Below are 13,481 nucleotides of genomic sequence, written 5' to 3' on the forward strand. Positions count from 1 at the left end.
TTCGGATCTATCTTCTGATTCAGTAGCTGTCCTTGGATCTACAACGGCATCTAGACCTGTAGCAGTCCTTGCACCCTCTTCAAAACCTGTAGCAGTCGCTGGACCATCAAAGTCTCAATCAGTCCCTGGACCTAAACCAGAAGCAATTCTTAGATCATCTTTGAAACCAATAGCGGTCCCTCTACAACTACTAACAAACACGGAACCTTCAAATCAACTAAATAAATCTGACCTTGAGTCTTCCAAATCTAAAACTTCAGCTTTTTCCTCAAACTCGTCATCCTCAACTACTTTTACGAAAGTGTCTTCTGAATCATTATCAAATGATTCCTCTCTTTCCTCCAGTTCAAGCAATACCGGTCTCCTGTATCACGGCAACCCAAGCACTTCCAATCCAATCAGCAGTATTGTAGTCGATACACCCATTGTATCCAGTGAACCCCTGGATGGTAGCCAGGACACGTTAGATACATGGTCTCCGCCCGTTTCTTCACAATCAAAGGCAAGTCTTAAAAAATATTTAAAGTTAAATTTAAAAAAAAAATTTCTATATACATGAATTTAACGTTTCTAAAGATGATTTTTTCATCGCTATCCTGGCAATTTTTAAGGTATTTTTTTTAAATTTTACATAGTTTCTAGAAATTAATCTCTTTGATATCTTAAGCTTTATTTTATGGTTCTTGGATGAAAAATCAACCCGTTAATCAGTCCGGACATACGTAGCTCTTAACCCTATCCCCGCTGGGGTACTTGAAAACCAGGATACGCTGGGGGGGGGGGCAAATTAACCCCCCCTCTAAATCCCATGTTTTATGTCCAAATATGACAAATGATACATCATTAGAAAGCTCTTGTGCTCTACTTTTAGAATCTGCAAAAAAATTTGCAAATTTGCGAAAATTGAATTTTTTATCGCAAAATCCAGTTTTATAGTAAAAATGTTTGCAAAAAAAAATTTGTCCAAAAAATGACAAATTATACATTTTTGAAAAGCCCTTGACCATGCCATTTCAAATATGCNGTTTATTCTTTGAATATTTGTTTATTCTTTGAATATTTGTTTATTCTTTGAATATTTGTTTATTCTTTGAATATTTGTTTATTCTTTGAATATTTGTTTATTCTTTGAATATTTGTTTATTCTTTGAATATTTGTTTATTCTTTGAATATTTGTTTATTCTTTGAATATTTGTTTATTCTTTGAATATTTGTTTATTCTTTGAATATTTGTTTATTCTTTGAATATTTGTTTATTCTTTGAATATTTGTTTATTCTTTGAATATTTGTTTATTCTTTGAATATTTGTTTATTCTTTGAATATTTGTTTATTCTTTGAATATTTGTTTATTCTTTGAATATTTGTTTATTCTTTGAATATTTGTTTATTCTTTGAATATTTGTTTATTCTTTGAATATTTGTTTATTCTTTGAATATTTGTTTATTCTTTGAATATTTGTTTATTCTTTGAATATTTGTTTATTCTTTGAATATTTGTTTATTCTTTGAATATTTGTTTATTCTTTGAATATTTGTTTATTCTTTGAATATTTGTTTATTCTTTGAATATTTGTTTATTCTTTGAATATTTGTTTATTCTTTGAATATTTGTTTATTCTTTGAATATTTGTTTATTCTTTGAATATTTGTTTATTCTTTGAATATTTGTTTAGTCTTCGAATATTTGTTTACTCTTTGAATATTTGTTTAGTCTTTGAATATTTGTTTAGTCTTTGAATATTTGTTTACTCTTTGAATATTTGTTTACTCTTTGAATATTTGTTTAGTCTTTGAATATTTGTTTATTCTTTGAATATTTGTTTACTCTTTGAATATTTGTTTACTCTTTGAATGACTAGTTTGAACCAACCTGTATTAAAGAAGTGCAAGATAACCGTATGCCTGTCTCCGAAGAGTTATATACAAGATAAAACAGATATACTCCGAGACAAGCGTAAAGTTCTGCGGGAATCTAACGGGGAAATTCGTGAAGATCGGAGAAGCTTGGTATCTAGTTTCTCTAGTCCTACTGAACCATCCAGTTCATCTAGATCTAGGGTCCCTAGTCCTGGTTCAGATAAAACGAGTTCTCTCCTTGTGGGATCCCGGGAGAGGAGTTCATCCAAAAGTTCTGGATCAATAGTTACAGTTCATGAGGAAGGATTGAAGTGTATTAAGAGTGAAACTGCTTCTCCGACTTCGTCGCCTTATTATCTAGTTGAAGATGGTCTAGTTGAAGATGATCTTGTTGAAGATGGGGTTGATGAAGATGGGGTTGAGATGTCATTTGACGCAGAAAACTCCAATAGAACTAGAAATACCAAACCAAATCAAATTGATAAATTATCACAAAAATCAGGCGCTTCAGTCCATCCCATGCTTAAATTCGATGTAAAAATACCAAATCATCCTTTGACAGTGAATCAGTTACGACAGGCAAAACGTGACATGAAGGCTTTAAAAAAGCCTATTTTGAAAGTGTCTGTGCCCCGAGATAATGAGTCGGCGAGAATAACTGATTTAAGGATTCCGGTTCGGCAGGCAGCGATCAATCCTGCGAATGATCTCAACAATGTCGGAGAGTGGGATATACATAGAAACCATGTTGTGCTGTTGGTAAATTTTAATGTTCGATAGATGGATAGATGGATAGATGGATAGATGGAAAGATGGATAGATGGATAGATGGATAGGTGGAAGGATGGAAGGATGGAAGGATGGATAGGTGGATGGATGGATAGATGGATAGATGGATAGATGGATAGATGGATAGATGGATAGATGGATAGATGGATAGGTGGATAGATGGATAGATGGATAGATGGAAGGATGGTTAGATGGATAGATGGATGGTCGATAAGCGTTATTTTTAATTTTTTTTTACACTTTTGTGGGTCGACAAACCACATATCATCTAATTCTTTTTGATAGTGCAAATAATAATGGTTTTTAAGTTTTGTTTAAAGAATAAATTTCATATTCCTGGGGCTCAGAGATCTTTGCGCACTGTAGGGGCTGTGAATAATAAAATGTCATTACGGTGATATTTAATCCTTATGTAAAAAAGAATTTACATCATGACACTTTTTATCGGATGTCGTTTTCGCTAGCTAATTTACACTGCAACTTTTGGCTTAAATGTTCTCTTTTTCGTAGATCTGTGATTTCGTAATACTAATATGATACTCTATTTGATGAGTTTTGTCAACATGGTAGTCCTTATATAACAAGTTTTTATATCAGCTAAACATGATTCTGTTTTGATTATCGGGGACTACATTTATTGAGAAAGCTACTTGTGGATTTCTACAGAACTTACCAGCATTAGAACGGCCAAGATTTTTTTCCAATAGATTTAAAAACAACAAGTTTTATAAAATATTCTATTATTTCTGCTATTTCTGTTTGTGTCCATAGGCTTAATGTTGTTTAAATTGTCGTATTTTCTGTGCAGTTAAAAGAGGTGTTGGGAATTGTGTGGACTTTCTTTGCAATCTGGGGCAACTTTTTTTTTGAAAAGATTCGTGATTAATATTAATCATTACTTTCAATCTCAATTACACAAAATATTGATAACTCGCCTAAAGTAATCTTTTTCTGTCCAAAAACTTTATAGCAGTGCAAACCAAAATAAAAGTGATATAAATAGTTATTACTGTTTGGTAAAATTGAATTCACAGTTTCAAATTTAAAGGTCTACGACATGGGAGTTGAAAACTTCACAAATGTAGATATCGAGATCAATGCTAGATATTCTTTATTTGTTAATATTGAGATTATTTTAATCTTTGGTTTGGATCCAGGAAAGTGTCTAAAATTCAACCAATCAGAGTGGCGTATGCAGTATCCCGAACTGCCAATCAGAAGCTCGGAAATTTTAAATTCTGCGCGCCATTTAAGGAGAGAACTCTCATTGGTCGGAATCCGTTTGGAATATAAAAAAAGAAGTAAAAAGAGCGGATTAAGTAGATATCAAAAGCGATCGGTAAAAAGGGTATCCAGTTTTAAAGTTTTCAGAGCTAAGGTTGCCACGGTTGCTAATGATTAGCAAATTAGAGCATGATGAGAGTTTATAGCTTCTATTTTTCAGGAGTCCGAGCATTTTTCGAAAAGTCTTCTACACAACGAGTTTAAAAATACCGAAGAGGACGAAGAGGAGACAAATTTAAGTATTCAGAGGTACCTGGAGTCATTGGAACCTTCAACTACGACACGGCTCTGAGTCGATTCTTTCGAATAATTTGTAAAAGGAGAATAAAAGACTACATTAAAATTTTAATGAATAAGTTAAATTTTAATGAAAAAATGTTGAAATAATTCTCTTGTTTGGGAATAATTAATCTCGGGTTTCTTGTTTCATTTGTTCTACCATGTTAGCAACCCAGGGGTTTTTATATGGTTAAGAACCTGAAAGTAGAGTAAACTCATGTATCAACTACATAGGATGGATTGTTGACGCGGACACACGTATATCCCAGCCGAGATTTACTAATTAGACAGCTGTATATTTTGAGATAATTAATCGAAATTGGTTCCAGCAGGGAACGTAACTAAAATTTAGTCTCAGTAATTATGAAAAATACAAATATTTTCTTACTTTCTGCCCATTGTGCATATTTTACAGAAACGTTGCGGCTTTGAGGTTCTTCAACCCGATTTGTTGAACGCCCGGACGCGTCAAAAATCCATCCCTGGTTAATCCATGGGTAAACTAGAGACTGAAGTCCAAATTACACAATACACAACATTCTACTCAGGGTAACATGAACAAAAAAACCAGCTAATTTCATGTCTTTTATTTGGGTTTTCTAGATTCTAATTGACTAAGGGTTATGGTGTAACCGTTCCAGGTACCCGGAGTCATTTTAAGTGGAACCTTCAGCCCAAAATTTAAAAAGAAAAAATACTCATTCAGATTATTTACAAAAATACTCTCATCTTTTACGAATATCATTATTAGATCTGATTAGTTAGTTTTTAACATAGATAATTTTCTTGTACTTCCTATTTTTGATTATTTTGGAGCTTGGCGAGGGGATGAACAATACTCTCAATGTTCACAATTCTAATTATTAGATTTGATAATAGTTTGGAGCAGTACATAATGTTTCGTACTTCTCATTTTTGATTAATTTTGTAGCTTGATTATTTTATTTCACTCAAATTATCTAATATACATTTTACATAAACAAACGATAAAAAAACTACTTGTCGAAAAAATTGAACCATTTTATATTTAAGAAATTTGTGTCCACTTTCGGTAATACATATAATATTGCTTTAATTGCTATCACAAAACTGTTGTGCATTTTCGTTGTATGCGAAATATCTAAAATTTGTATTATTTTGGTATTACACAAATAATTGTGGTAATTATTACATATATAATCTCTGTGGCATTACTACATAAAATGTATGTTGTTACATTAAAGATGATCCTGCATCTATGATGAATGATTATTTTTTTTTTCCTGTTATAAATATACATTTGTTTACATAAAACGTATTTGCTAAAACACTGATTTATATTTTCAGAAAAATATATGATTTCACTTCACTGAAGATAATTGCACGTAAGATTAAAATTATTTTATAAATCTTAACTCTTTTTTTTGGAGAGCTTTTCAGGATAACCTAAGTTTTTGAATTTACCATATACGGTACCAGATTAATTTGCCTTTCTCATACTTGTGCATAAAATCAAAAATAGAGGAGCCACGAGGTCACACCTACCCGTATTGTCGCATAACTTGGTCATTCTTATATAGTGTAACTTTCTCAAAATTTAGTTTTAAGTGTTGGATTAGTTTTATTTAAGGGACTGCAAGCGTAATTTCAAGTGACCCTCCATACAAGATGACATTGTCCCTTGAAACCTTGATCTAATCAATAACATTGAAGATATTTTCGGTTTTCTATGTTTCCGATAATTCCTGTTTCTTTTCCTTCAGTAGAACTGTGCGAGCACAGAACTCACACTTGAAAAGATTCAGTTTTCAAAATTATTAATATTGACATTTGAATCATACTTGATCTGACAAAGTTTGTTATGGTACCGTTCTTAATCGAGCAGAGCCATTTGCCGTAGGTAGGGTCACTTGAAACTACACATTCATTCCCTCAAAGGGTGTTATACTTAGGCAAAAAATGATAAACCCATTCCATTTATATAATTCTTTAATTCTTTTTTAATGCTAAATGAATTATTTTAGAGAATCGTTACGCATCATATTTTAAATGTGCAAACTTAAATTGCACAGACTGAGATTAATTCCTGATGGGAATTAAACATAATTTGATTTCTTAAAACTTACTTAGAATTAAGTACCAAAAATTACATTGAAATAAGAAACAAAAAATACATTGAATTAAGTAACAAAAATTATTTTGAATTAGGTAAAAAAATACATTGAATTAAGTAACAAAAAATTTACATTGAATTAAGTAACAAAAAATGCATTGAAATAGGTAACAAAAAATACAAAGCATTAAATAACAAAAAAACGTTGAATTAATAACAAAAAAAAGTTTACAGCTGAAATACTTTATCTGAAATGAAATTTTTAAATCATTTGAAATTGAATTTATCCCTGAAGGAGGGTTCTTATTCCCCAGTTTTCTTCATATCCTTTTTTTAATGATTAATTTCATGATAAAGTTTGACAATTGTTTGAATTTGTCATTAACTTTGCAGTGTTTGATATCATGCAATAGAGAGATAAATATGAAAATAAAATAAAATGAAACTGGCCTATTTTATTTATTTGAGTCGCGGAGGGGAGGAAGGCCAGCCAAAACAATTTCTCGCCCGAGCCACAATCTCCTCATTTTTTCGTCCGAGCTACCTCGAAATCCTGGTCCTTCGATTATTATGTGTTTTAAAGTTTCTAATTTTGGAAGATAAAACTATTTCAACGACATAAAATATAGTATAGACTCTAAAGTATTGCAATAATTATATCATGTTGGAATCTTTAAACCCATGAGAATTATGTCAAACTTTATTTAGGTAAAACTCTTCTTCCGCAATGGTTAATCTTCTCGATATAAAATAAATAGCAAAATATTTGGCATACCTCTGCCTATCATTTTCCACATGGATGATGAAACCACCCGGAAAAATTCTTTGGTTTTCTTTATTATTAACAAAAAAGGTTGAAGTTCTATAAACTCGGAATTATTTGCGGCATTCTACACCAGGAATATCTGAAAATGCGCGTAAAAAGGTAAACACTTTAAAAGACATACAACTCGAAAACTTTAAATCAATTGTTTTTTTGTTTTTTTTTTGATTTACAAAAGTTCAATATTTCATTTATGCCCTATCGTTGCCCGATTTTTAATAATAGTTTTATCTTGGAGACTTAAAAAATGATACTAAAAGGACGAAAATTTCGAGGTGGCTCGGACGAATAAATTAGGAGAATGTGGCTCGGACTAGAAATTGTTTTGACTGGCTTTTCTCCCCTCAATTGTATAAGTCTCAATAAACACTGAAAGGGACTGGACACTTAATTTCAAGTGACCCTCCATTTAAAGAAAACGCCCGATCGACAACCTTGGAAACCTTTATCTGATCAATAAAGAGGAAAATATGGTAGTTTTTTTAGGCTTCAAATGTTTTATTCTGAAGTGTTTTGCAGTAGAAATGCGCAAGTTACTTTTGTTAAGCAACTTTAGAAATTGACACCTAATTCATACTAAGCTTTTAAGTTTACCGTTGTGAATCGGACATTGCCGAATGCACTCGAATTTACGCTAACAGTCTCTTTAATATCCCAGTTAAATATAGGGTTACCCACAAAGAATGAGACGACTGTTCGGAATTTACACTGTCTGTTTCCTTGAATTTCGTGTTTTTTTTCTTCGCTAGATCATTTAATCAGCTGTTAAAATGCTATATTCAATGCAGAAGACTTCATCTCACCATGAAATTGTCATATTTTAAGAGTCTATGTCGTCTTTACAGCCTCATCCTTTGTGGGTAACCCTGTATCTCCCAATTTTATCCGCGAGTTCAACAATTATTTTTCAGATTTTCTGGATATCTTTTTTTTCACGTTTAGAGACAACCCAAAAGTGACATCACAAAAAACAGACACTGACAGCCCACAGAACACACTTAAGCTCTAATTTTCTTGCAACTCCAATACGTCCAATAAACTACCCTTTAAATGGAACTTAACCATCTAACAAGTTTTAATAAATACGACATATTGTTATGATAAATACAACAAGTAATGTTGTTAAAATAAATTCGAAATATAAGGAAGACGATTTTTCCGACTCAAATGCCGTAGCCTTTTCTCTAGATGTATGTGTACTCAAGATCCATTTCCTCCATGTAGTGCCCACATGTCAAACCCCGCTTCTTCTCCCCCCCCCCCTCTACAGATCCCAGCCCCGGCAGTCAGTGGAGAACACTGGAGATGATCACAACTCCGTCTCAGGGAGCAATCCTGGCTCCTTCATAGTGATGATGCAGATACCTAGCTACCAACAGACGATGCTTACATCCAGCTCAACATTGTTCCAAGAGTTCCAAAATTATCAGGCGAACATTGAGATGCATTCCCTCATATTCGAAACTGATAAAACCGCGATCTCTCACCCTGTTCCAAGGGTTCTAATTCTCCTCTACAAGAGGATACTCACCCTGTTCCAAGGGTTCTAACTCTCCTCCACAAGAGGATAATCTCAACTCTAATGAGTTTAATAACCTGGAGAGAGCAGAAACCTGTTGTTCAACTCCTAGTTGATCTGCACCACCAATATGAAGTTATACACTACCATCATGAAGTTATACAAACACCTTCCAGCTGATATTCGTCTATAGTTTCCTTATTAATTTCTAAACCAACCAATTTTAACCCGACTTGGGAAAATATTTCATAACACTTTTGTTTTTTCATAAATAAAGATTAGAAATACCTTTAGATCTCTTTTATTTTGTCGTATTGACTTTTTTAAAGTCAACAAATGTATTGTCTAAATTTATTTTTGAAAATAAATAAATCGGGTTGAACTTTAAATCTATGAAATAAAAAAATTGAACAATAAAGGTCCTAACATTAACAACAATGAGTTTTAAAATCTTGTACATTAAAAGTTATTGGAATACAATGCACTAAAGAAAAGATTACAAGACGGCTGTGCAAAGCATGCTTGAAGTAAAGAAATTAGGATTACCAAAATAAAAATTGTACTTTTACAATCTTTCTTTGTCATAGTTTTAATGAATAAAGTAAGACATCTATGCTTGCTTGATGCAAAGTGATTAAATATTTATTCACTTTGGGTTGCTTGCCCCCTCTCCCTGTGTACGCCCTTGAATGTATTGTGTATATATAGTGAATTCCCCCCAGCATATATGAATATTGGATATATAATATAAACAATATATAGATTCAGCCCCGAGCCTCTCTTCATTACCGTCTTACCCCCTTTGAAACTATTTTATCCAATATTATTACCTTTTATTAATACTTGGCTTTCAGAATGCTTCGTGTCCCTTATCTTCTAACCAAGTTTGTAAATGAAAGACTCAAATTTTCATGGATTTTTTCTGTTTTAATTAAGAAATTTTAAAAATCTTAAAATCTTACATTTTTAATTATTCTCATGCACAATCTTTTTAATTTCTAAAAGGCCAAAAACCTTCCATTGCGCAATTTCGGCCCGTCATAGATACAAATTGAGCCAAATCAATATAGGAGTAGGGTTGAACATCGTCAGCATTGTAATTTTTGGTCTTATTTGAGAATAAAAATTGCAAAATTGTAATAAAAGCAAACAGAGCATGCAATTTAAAACGTCTTAAAAATTGTACAATCTTATACAGGGTACCCACAACGGATGAGACTTCATAGACGATTGTACGGACTTTGTTTTGTTCGTTTCCTTGCATTCAGGTTTCCTTATAGGCCAAAACTTGTTTATTTCTCTTAATCATTTGGTAAACCATTATCATACTCATTTAACTGCAGTAACTAAAAATCAAGCTTCAAATCGTCATATTTTTAAGCTTTGGGTCGTCTTTACAGTCTTATTCTTTGTGGGTTACCCTGTACATACTACATATCCTCTTTAAAGGGAGTGTTCACGAAAAATGAAAGGGAGTATAGGCTTAATGCGATAAAAAAAGCGCTTTTGATCGCTACTAATCTTACTTCTAGCTGTTGCGTCTATAAGGAGAAAATTGTTAAAAGCGACTAATACCGAAGAACGTAGTGTTCCTACAAATTCAGAAAGATGCAACATACGACATAAGACATGGAAACGCCTTAACACGGAAATGCCTCAAAAAACAGAATCATAAAACTAATTTAATGTCGTCTTCTCTCAACCTTAAATTAAAAGACCATAGGTACCTACTACCTATGTTGTGCCCAGGGTACCTATGTTGTGCCCAAGGTACCTACTACCTATGTTGTGTCCAAGGTACCTATGTTGTGCCCAAGCTATGTTGTGTCCAAGGTACCTATGTTGTGCCCAAGGTACCTATGTCGTGCCCAGGGTACCTATGTTGTGCCCAAGGTACCTATGTTGTGCCCAGGGTACCTATGTTGTGCCCAAGGTACCTATGTTGTGTCCAAGGGACCTATGTTGTGCCCAAGGTACCTATGTTGTGCCCAGGGTACCTATGTTGTGCCCAAGGTACCTATGTTGTGTCCAAGGTACCTATGTTGTGTTCAAGGTACCTATGTTGTGTCCAAGGTACCTATGCTGTGCCCAAGGTACCTATGTTGTGCCTAAGGTACCTATGTTTTGTCCAAGGTACCTATATTGTGCCCAGGGTACCTATGTTGTGCCCAAGGTACCTATGTTGTGCCCAAGGTACCTGTGTTGTGCCCAGGTCGCCCAGGGTACCTATGTTGTGCCCAAGGTACCTATGTTGTGCCCAAGGTACCTATGTTGTGCCCAAGGTACCTATGTTGTGCCCAAGCTATGTTGTGCTCAAGGTACCTATGTTGTGTCCAAGGTACCTTTGTTGTGCCCAAGCTATGTTGTGCCCAAGGTACCTTTGTTGTGCCCAAGGTACCTTTGTTGTGCCCAAGGTACCTATGTTGTGCCCAAGCTATGTTGTGCCCAAGGTACCTATGTTGTGTCCAAGGTACCTATGTTGTGCCCAAGGTTCCTATGTTGTGCCCAAGGTACCTATGTTGTGTCCAAGGTACCTATGTTGTGCCCAAGCTATGTTGTGCCCAAGGTACCTATGTTGTGTCCAAGGTACCTATGTTGTGCCCAATCTATGTTGTGCCCAAGGTACCTATGTTGTGCCCAAGCTATGTTGTGCCCAAGGTACCTATGTTGTGCCCAAGGTACCTATGTTTTGCCCAAGCTATCTTGTGCCCAAGGTACCTTTGTTGTGCCCAAGGTACCTATGTGCTTCCTCAACTAATTTCAACCATTTCGGTCCAGCCGTTTGGCCAGCTATAGCTAACATAGAGATATTTCTAGAGGGTTATGTCACATTTACAACGGTACATTTTAAATCACATATCCATATTTTTCTGTTTGAAATTGGATTATTTTCAAAAGTGATTTTGTCGGTAAAAGCTCACTTGTAGACTTCTTCGTTTAGAAACTGTGGAGAAAATTGTCAGAATGAAAAGCGACGTCCCCCCCCCCTCCTTCGGATACAGTTTTAAAGGGTACCGTTGTGAATCCGGCACATCCATCTTTTAATGAAGGTTCGCTATATAATTTAACAACAGACCCTAGAGTTTAGTTTGTAAATTTGCTGGATTCTTGAACTATAAATCATTAACAAATAATATAGCATGGTTGGGCCCGGAAATTAAAAGAATTCTATTTAAAAGAAATCTTTGCTCTGGAAAAGCAGACTTTGGTTAATGTACCTGTGTCCGAATTTAATGAACATAAGCCGCGTATCAAATCCCCCAAAAAAACAGTTTAAAATGAACGCCGGCTTAAATCTTAAAAAAAATGAATAACATTTTAAGTGGAACCAACAATATTTGAGCCGCGGCTTAAATTCTTTAAATTCGGCCTCTGATCGTAGATAACGGGGATCGATCGTTTTTTCAATTAACGAATTATTCGGAAAATTAACGAGCTTTAACGATTTTTGAAATCGTTCCAGTTTTTTTGTTTAATAGACCCAAAATTTAGCACAAGAACATATTTTTCTAAAACATACACTATTTTTCTAAAACATACTATTTTTTGGGCCAAAAAAATCCTTTTTTATTGAACATGAAAATATATTATTATATTTTGGGGGAGAAAAACTTGTACTACGATGAATCCCAGATATATGAATACATAGCAAGAGTTTTTAATAATGTCGTATTACATATTTGAGATCAAATGCCGCGGAAAAATGAGTTTAAAATTAAGATATCAATTGCATTCTTATGTCAAGGCTATATTAAACTCATTCTTTCCGCGGCATTTGATCTTAAATTTAGAGCTTAAAAACTAAGCTAAAAATATTCCTATGGTTCTACCGAGTTCGGAGTTCTCAGATCAAAATTTAAGGCAAATCAATCCTGGGATTTTTTGAGTGAAGATCGGACATTCAAACGAACAGACAACTTGGAACAACTACTTTAGTTCATATATATCAATATGTTGATATTCTCAAATTCAAGATATTCTGTTCTTTTCTTACTGTTCATGCACTTCCTCCTTTGAAAAACTCATAATACAAATTTGATAGTTTTGAAGAAATTTATTTTTCAACTGCAATTTGTTTAGAAATAGGTAGTATCAATAAACATGGAAATTTATGACCAAGCGTCCAAGTTGGTTCTAAAAAATTTTAAAAATGTTGTGACAGAACATTATGCTTGATATTAATAATACAAAAATGAACGACATACTCCAAAAATTCCATGTAACAATTTAAAATTGGAAAAATATTGCATAAAAGATTGCTGTGGGACGTAGAATTAACCGGCTCAGTTTCATTTGCCATAATACTTTTGCCATAAATACTTTTGCCATAATTACATTTGCCATAATACATTTGCCATATGTAACACTTGCCATAAATTACACTTACCATAAGTTACACTTGCCATAATGGTTACACTTGCCATAATTACACTTGCTATAATTACACTTGCCATAATTAAAATTTGGTTAGAATTAACAAACATATAGATATATATTTTTTAATTACAAATTAAATACAAATTACAATCTAATTCAGAGACAGTTCGAATTCGGGGTCGAATTGTAACTTAGCACATTTTAGCCGAACATTTCCAATAATTTACTTCTGTAGACAAGGCATTGTCTACATAGGTGTAGTTGTTGTTGTCTCGAACTATTGGTTTACCCTTACTTGTGGTCTCAACGGTCCTCCATTGTGAGGAAATATGGAGCTGAACTTGAGTCAACTAGTCTGCTAAAACAATGAGAAAACTAAAGTTGGGAATTTTCATGGTAAAATTTCCCGCATTTGCATTGCAATACAAAAAGAGAGATTTATATCTTTTTAAAAATTA

The 13,481-nt window shown here is 33.6% G+C and overlaps 1 protein-coding gene across 3 annotated transcripts; it reads left to right on the forward strand.

The window, feature by feature from the left end:
• The first annotated feature begins 1,824 nt into the window (after positions 1–1,824).
• On the forward strand, positions 1,825–8,483 carry LOC111713384 (uncharacterized). Of its 3 annotated transcripts, XR_002767681.1 has the most exons (4): positions 1,825–2,619; positions 4,094–4,253; positions 4,816–5,576; positions 8,316–8,483. XR_002767681.1 is itself a non-coding variant. In XM_023488233.1 (2 exons), the coding sequence occupies exons 1-2, from the start codon at positions 1,855–1,857 to the stop codon at positions 4,223–4,225; spliced, it is 897 nt and encodes a 298-aa protein (XP_023344001.1). In that variant the 5' UTR covers positions 1,825–1,854; the 3' UTR covers positions 4,226–5,565. The 3 variants fall into 3 exon arrangements, 1 of the variants encoding a protein (XP_023344001.1); XR_002767680.1 differs by lacking the exon at positions 8,316–8,483 and having other exon boundaries at positions 4,094–4,431; positions 4,719–5,565; XM_023488233.1 differs by lacking the exon at positions 8,316–8,483 and having other exon boundaries at positions 4,094–5,565.
• Positions 8,484–13,481: the final 4,998 nt, after the last annotated feature.

This window comes from Eurytemora carolleeae, unplaced genomic scaffold (assembly GCF_000591075.1).
Source record: "Eurytemora carolleeae unplaced genomic scaffold, Eaff_2.0 scaffold1380, whole genome shotgun sequence".
NCBI classification, from domain to species: Eukaryota; Metazoa; Arthropoda; class Copepoda; order Calanoida; family Temoridae; genus Eurytemora; species Eurytemora carolleeae.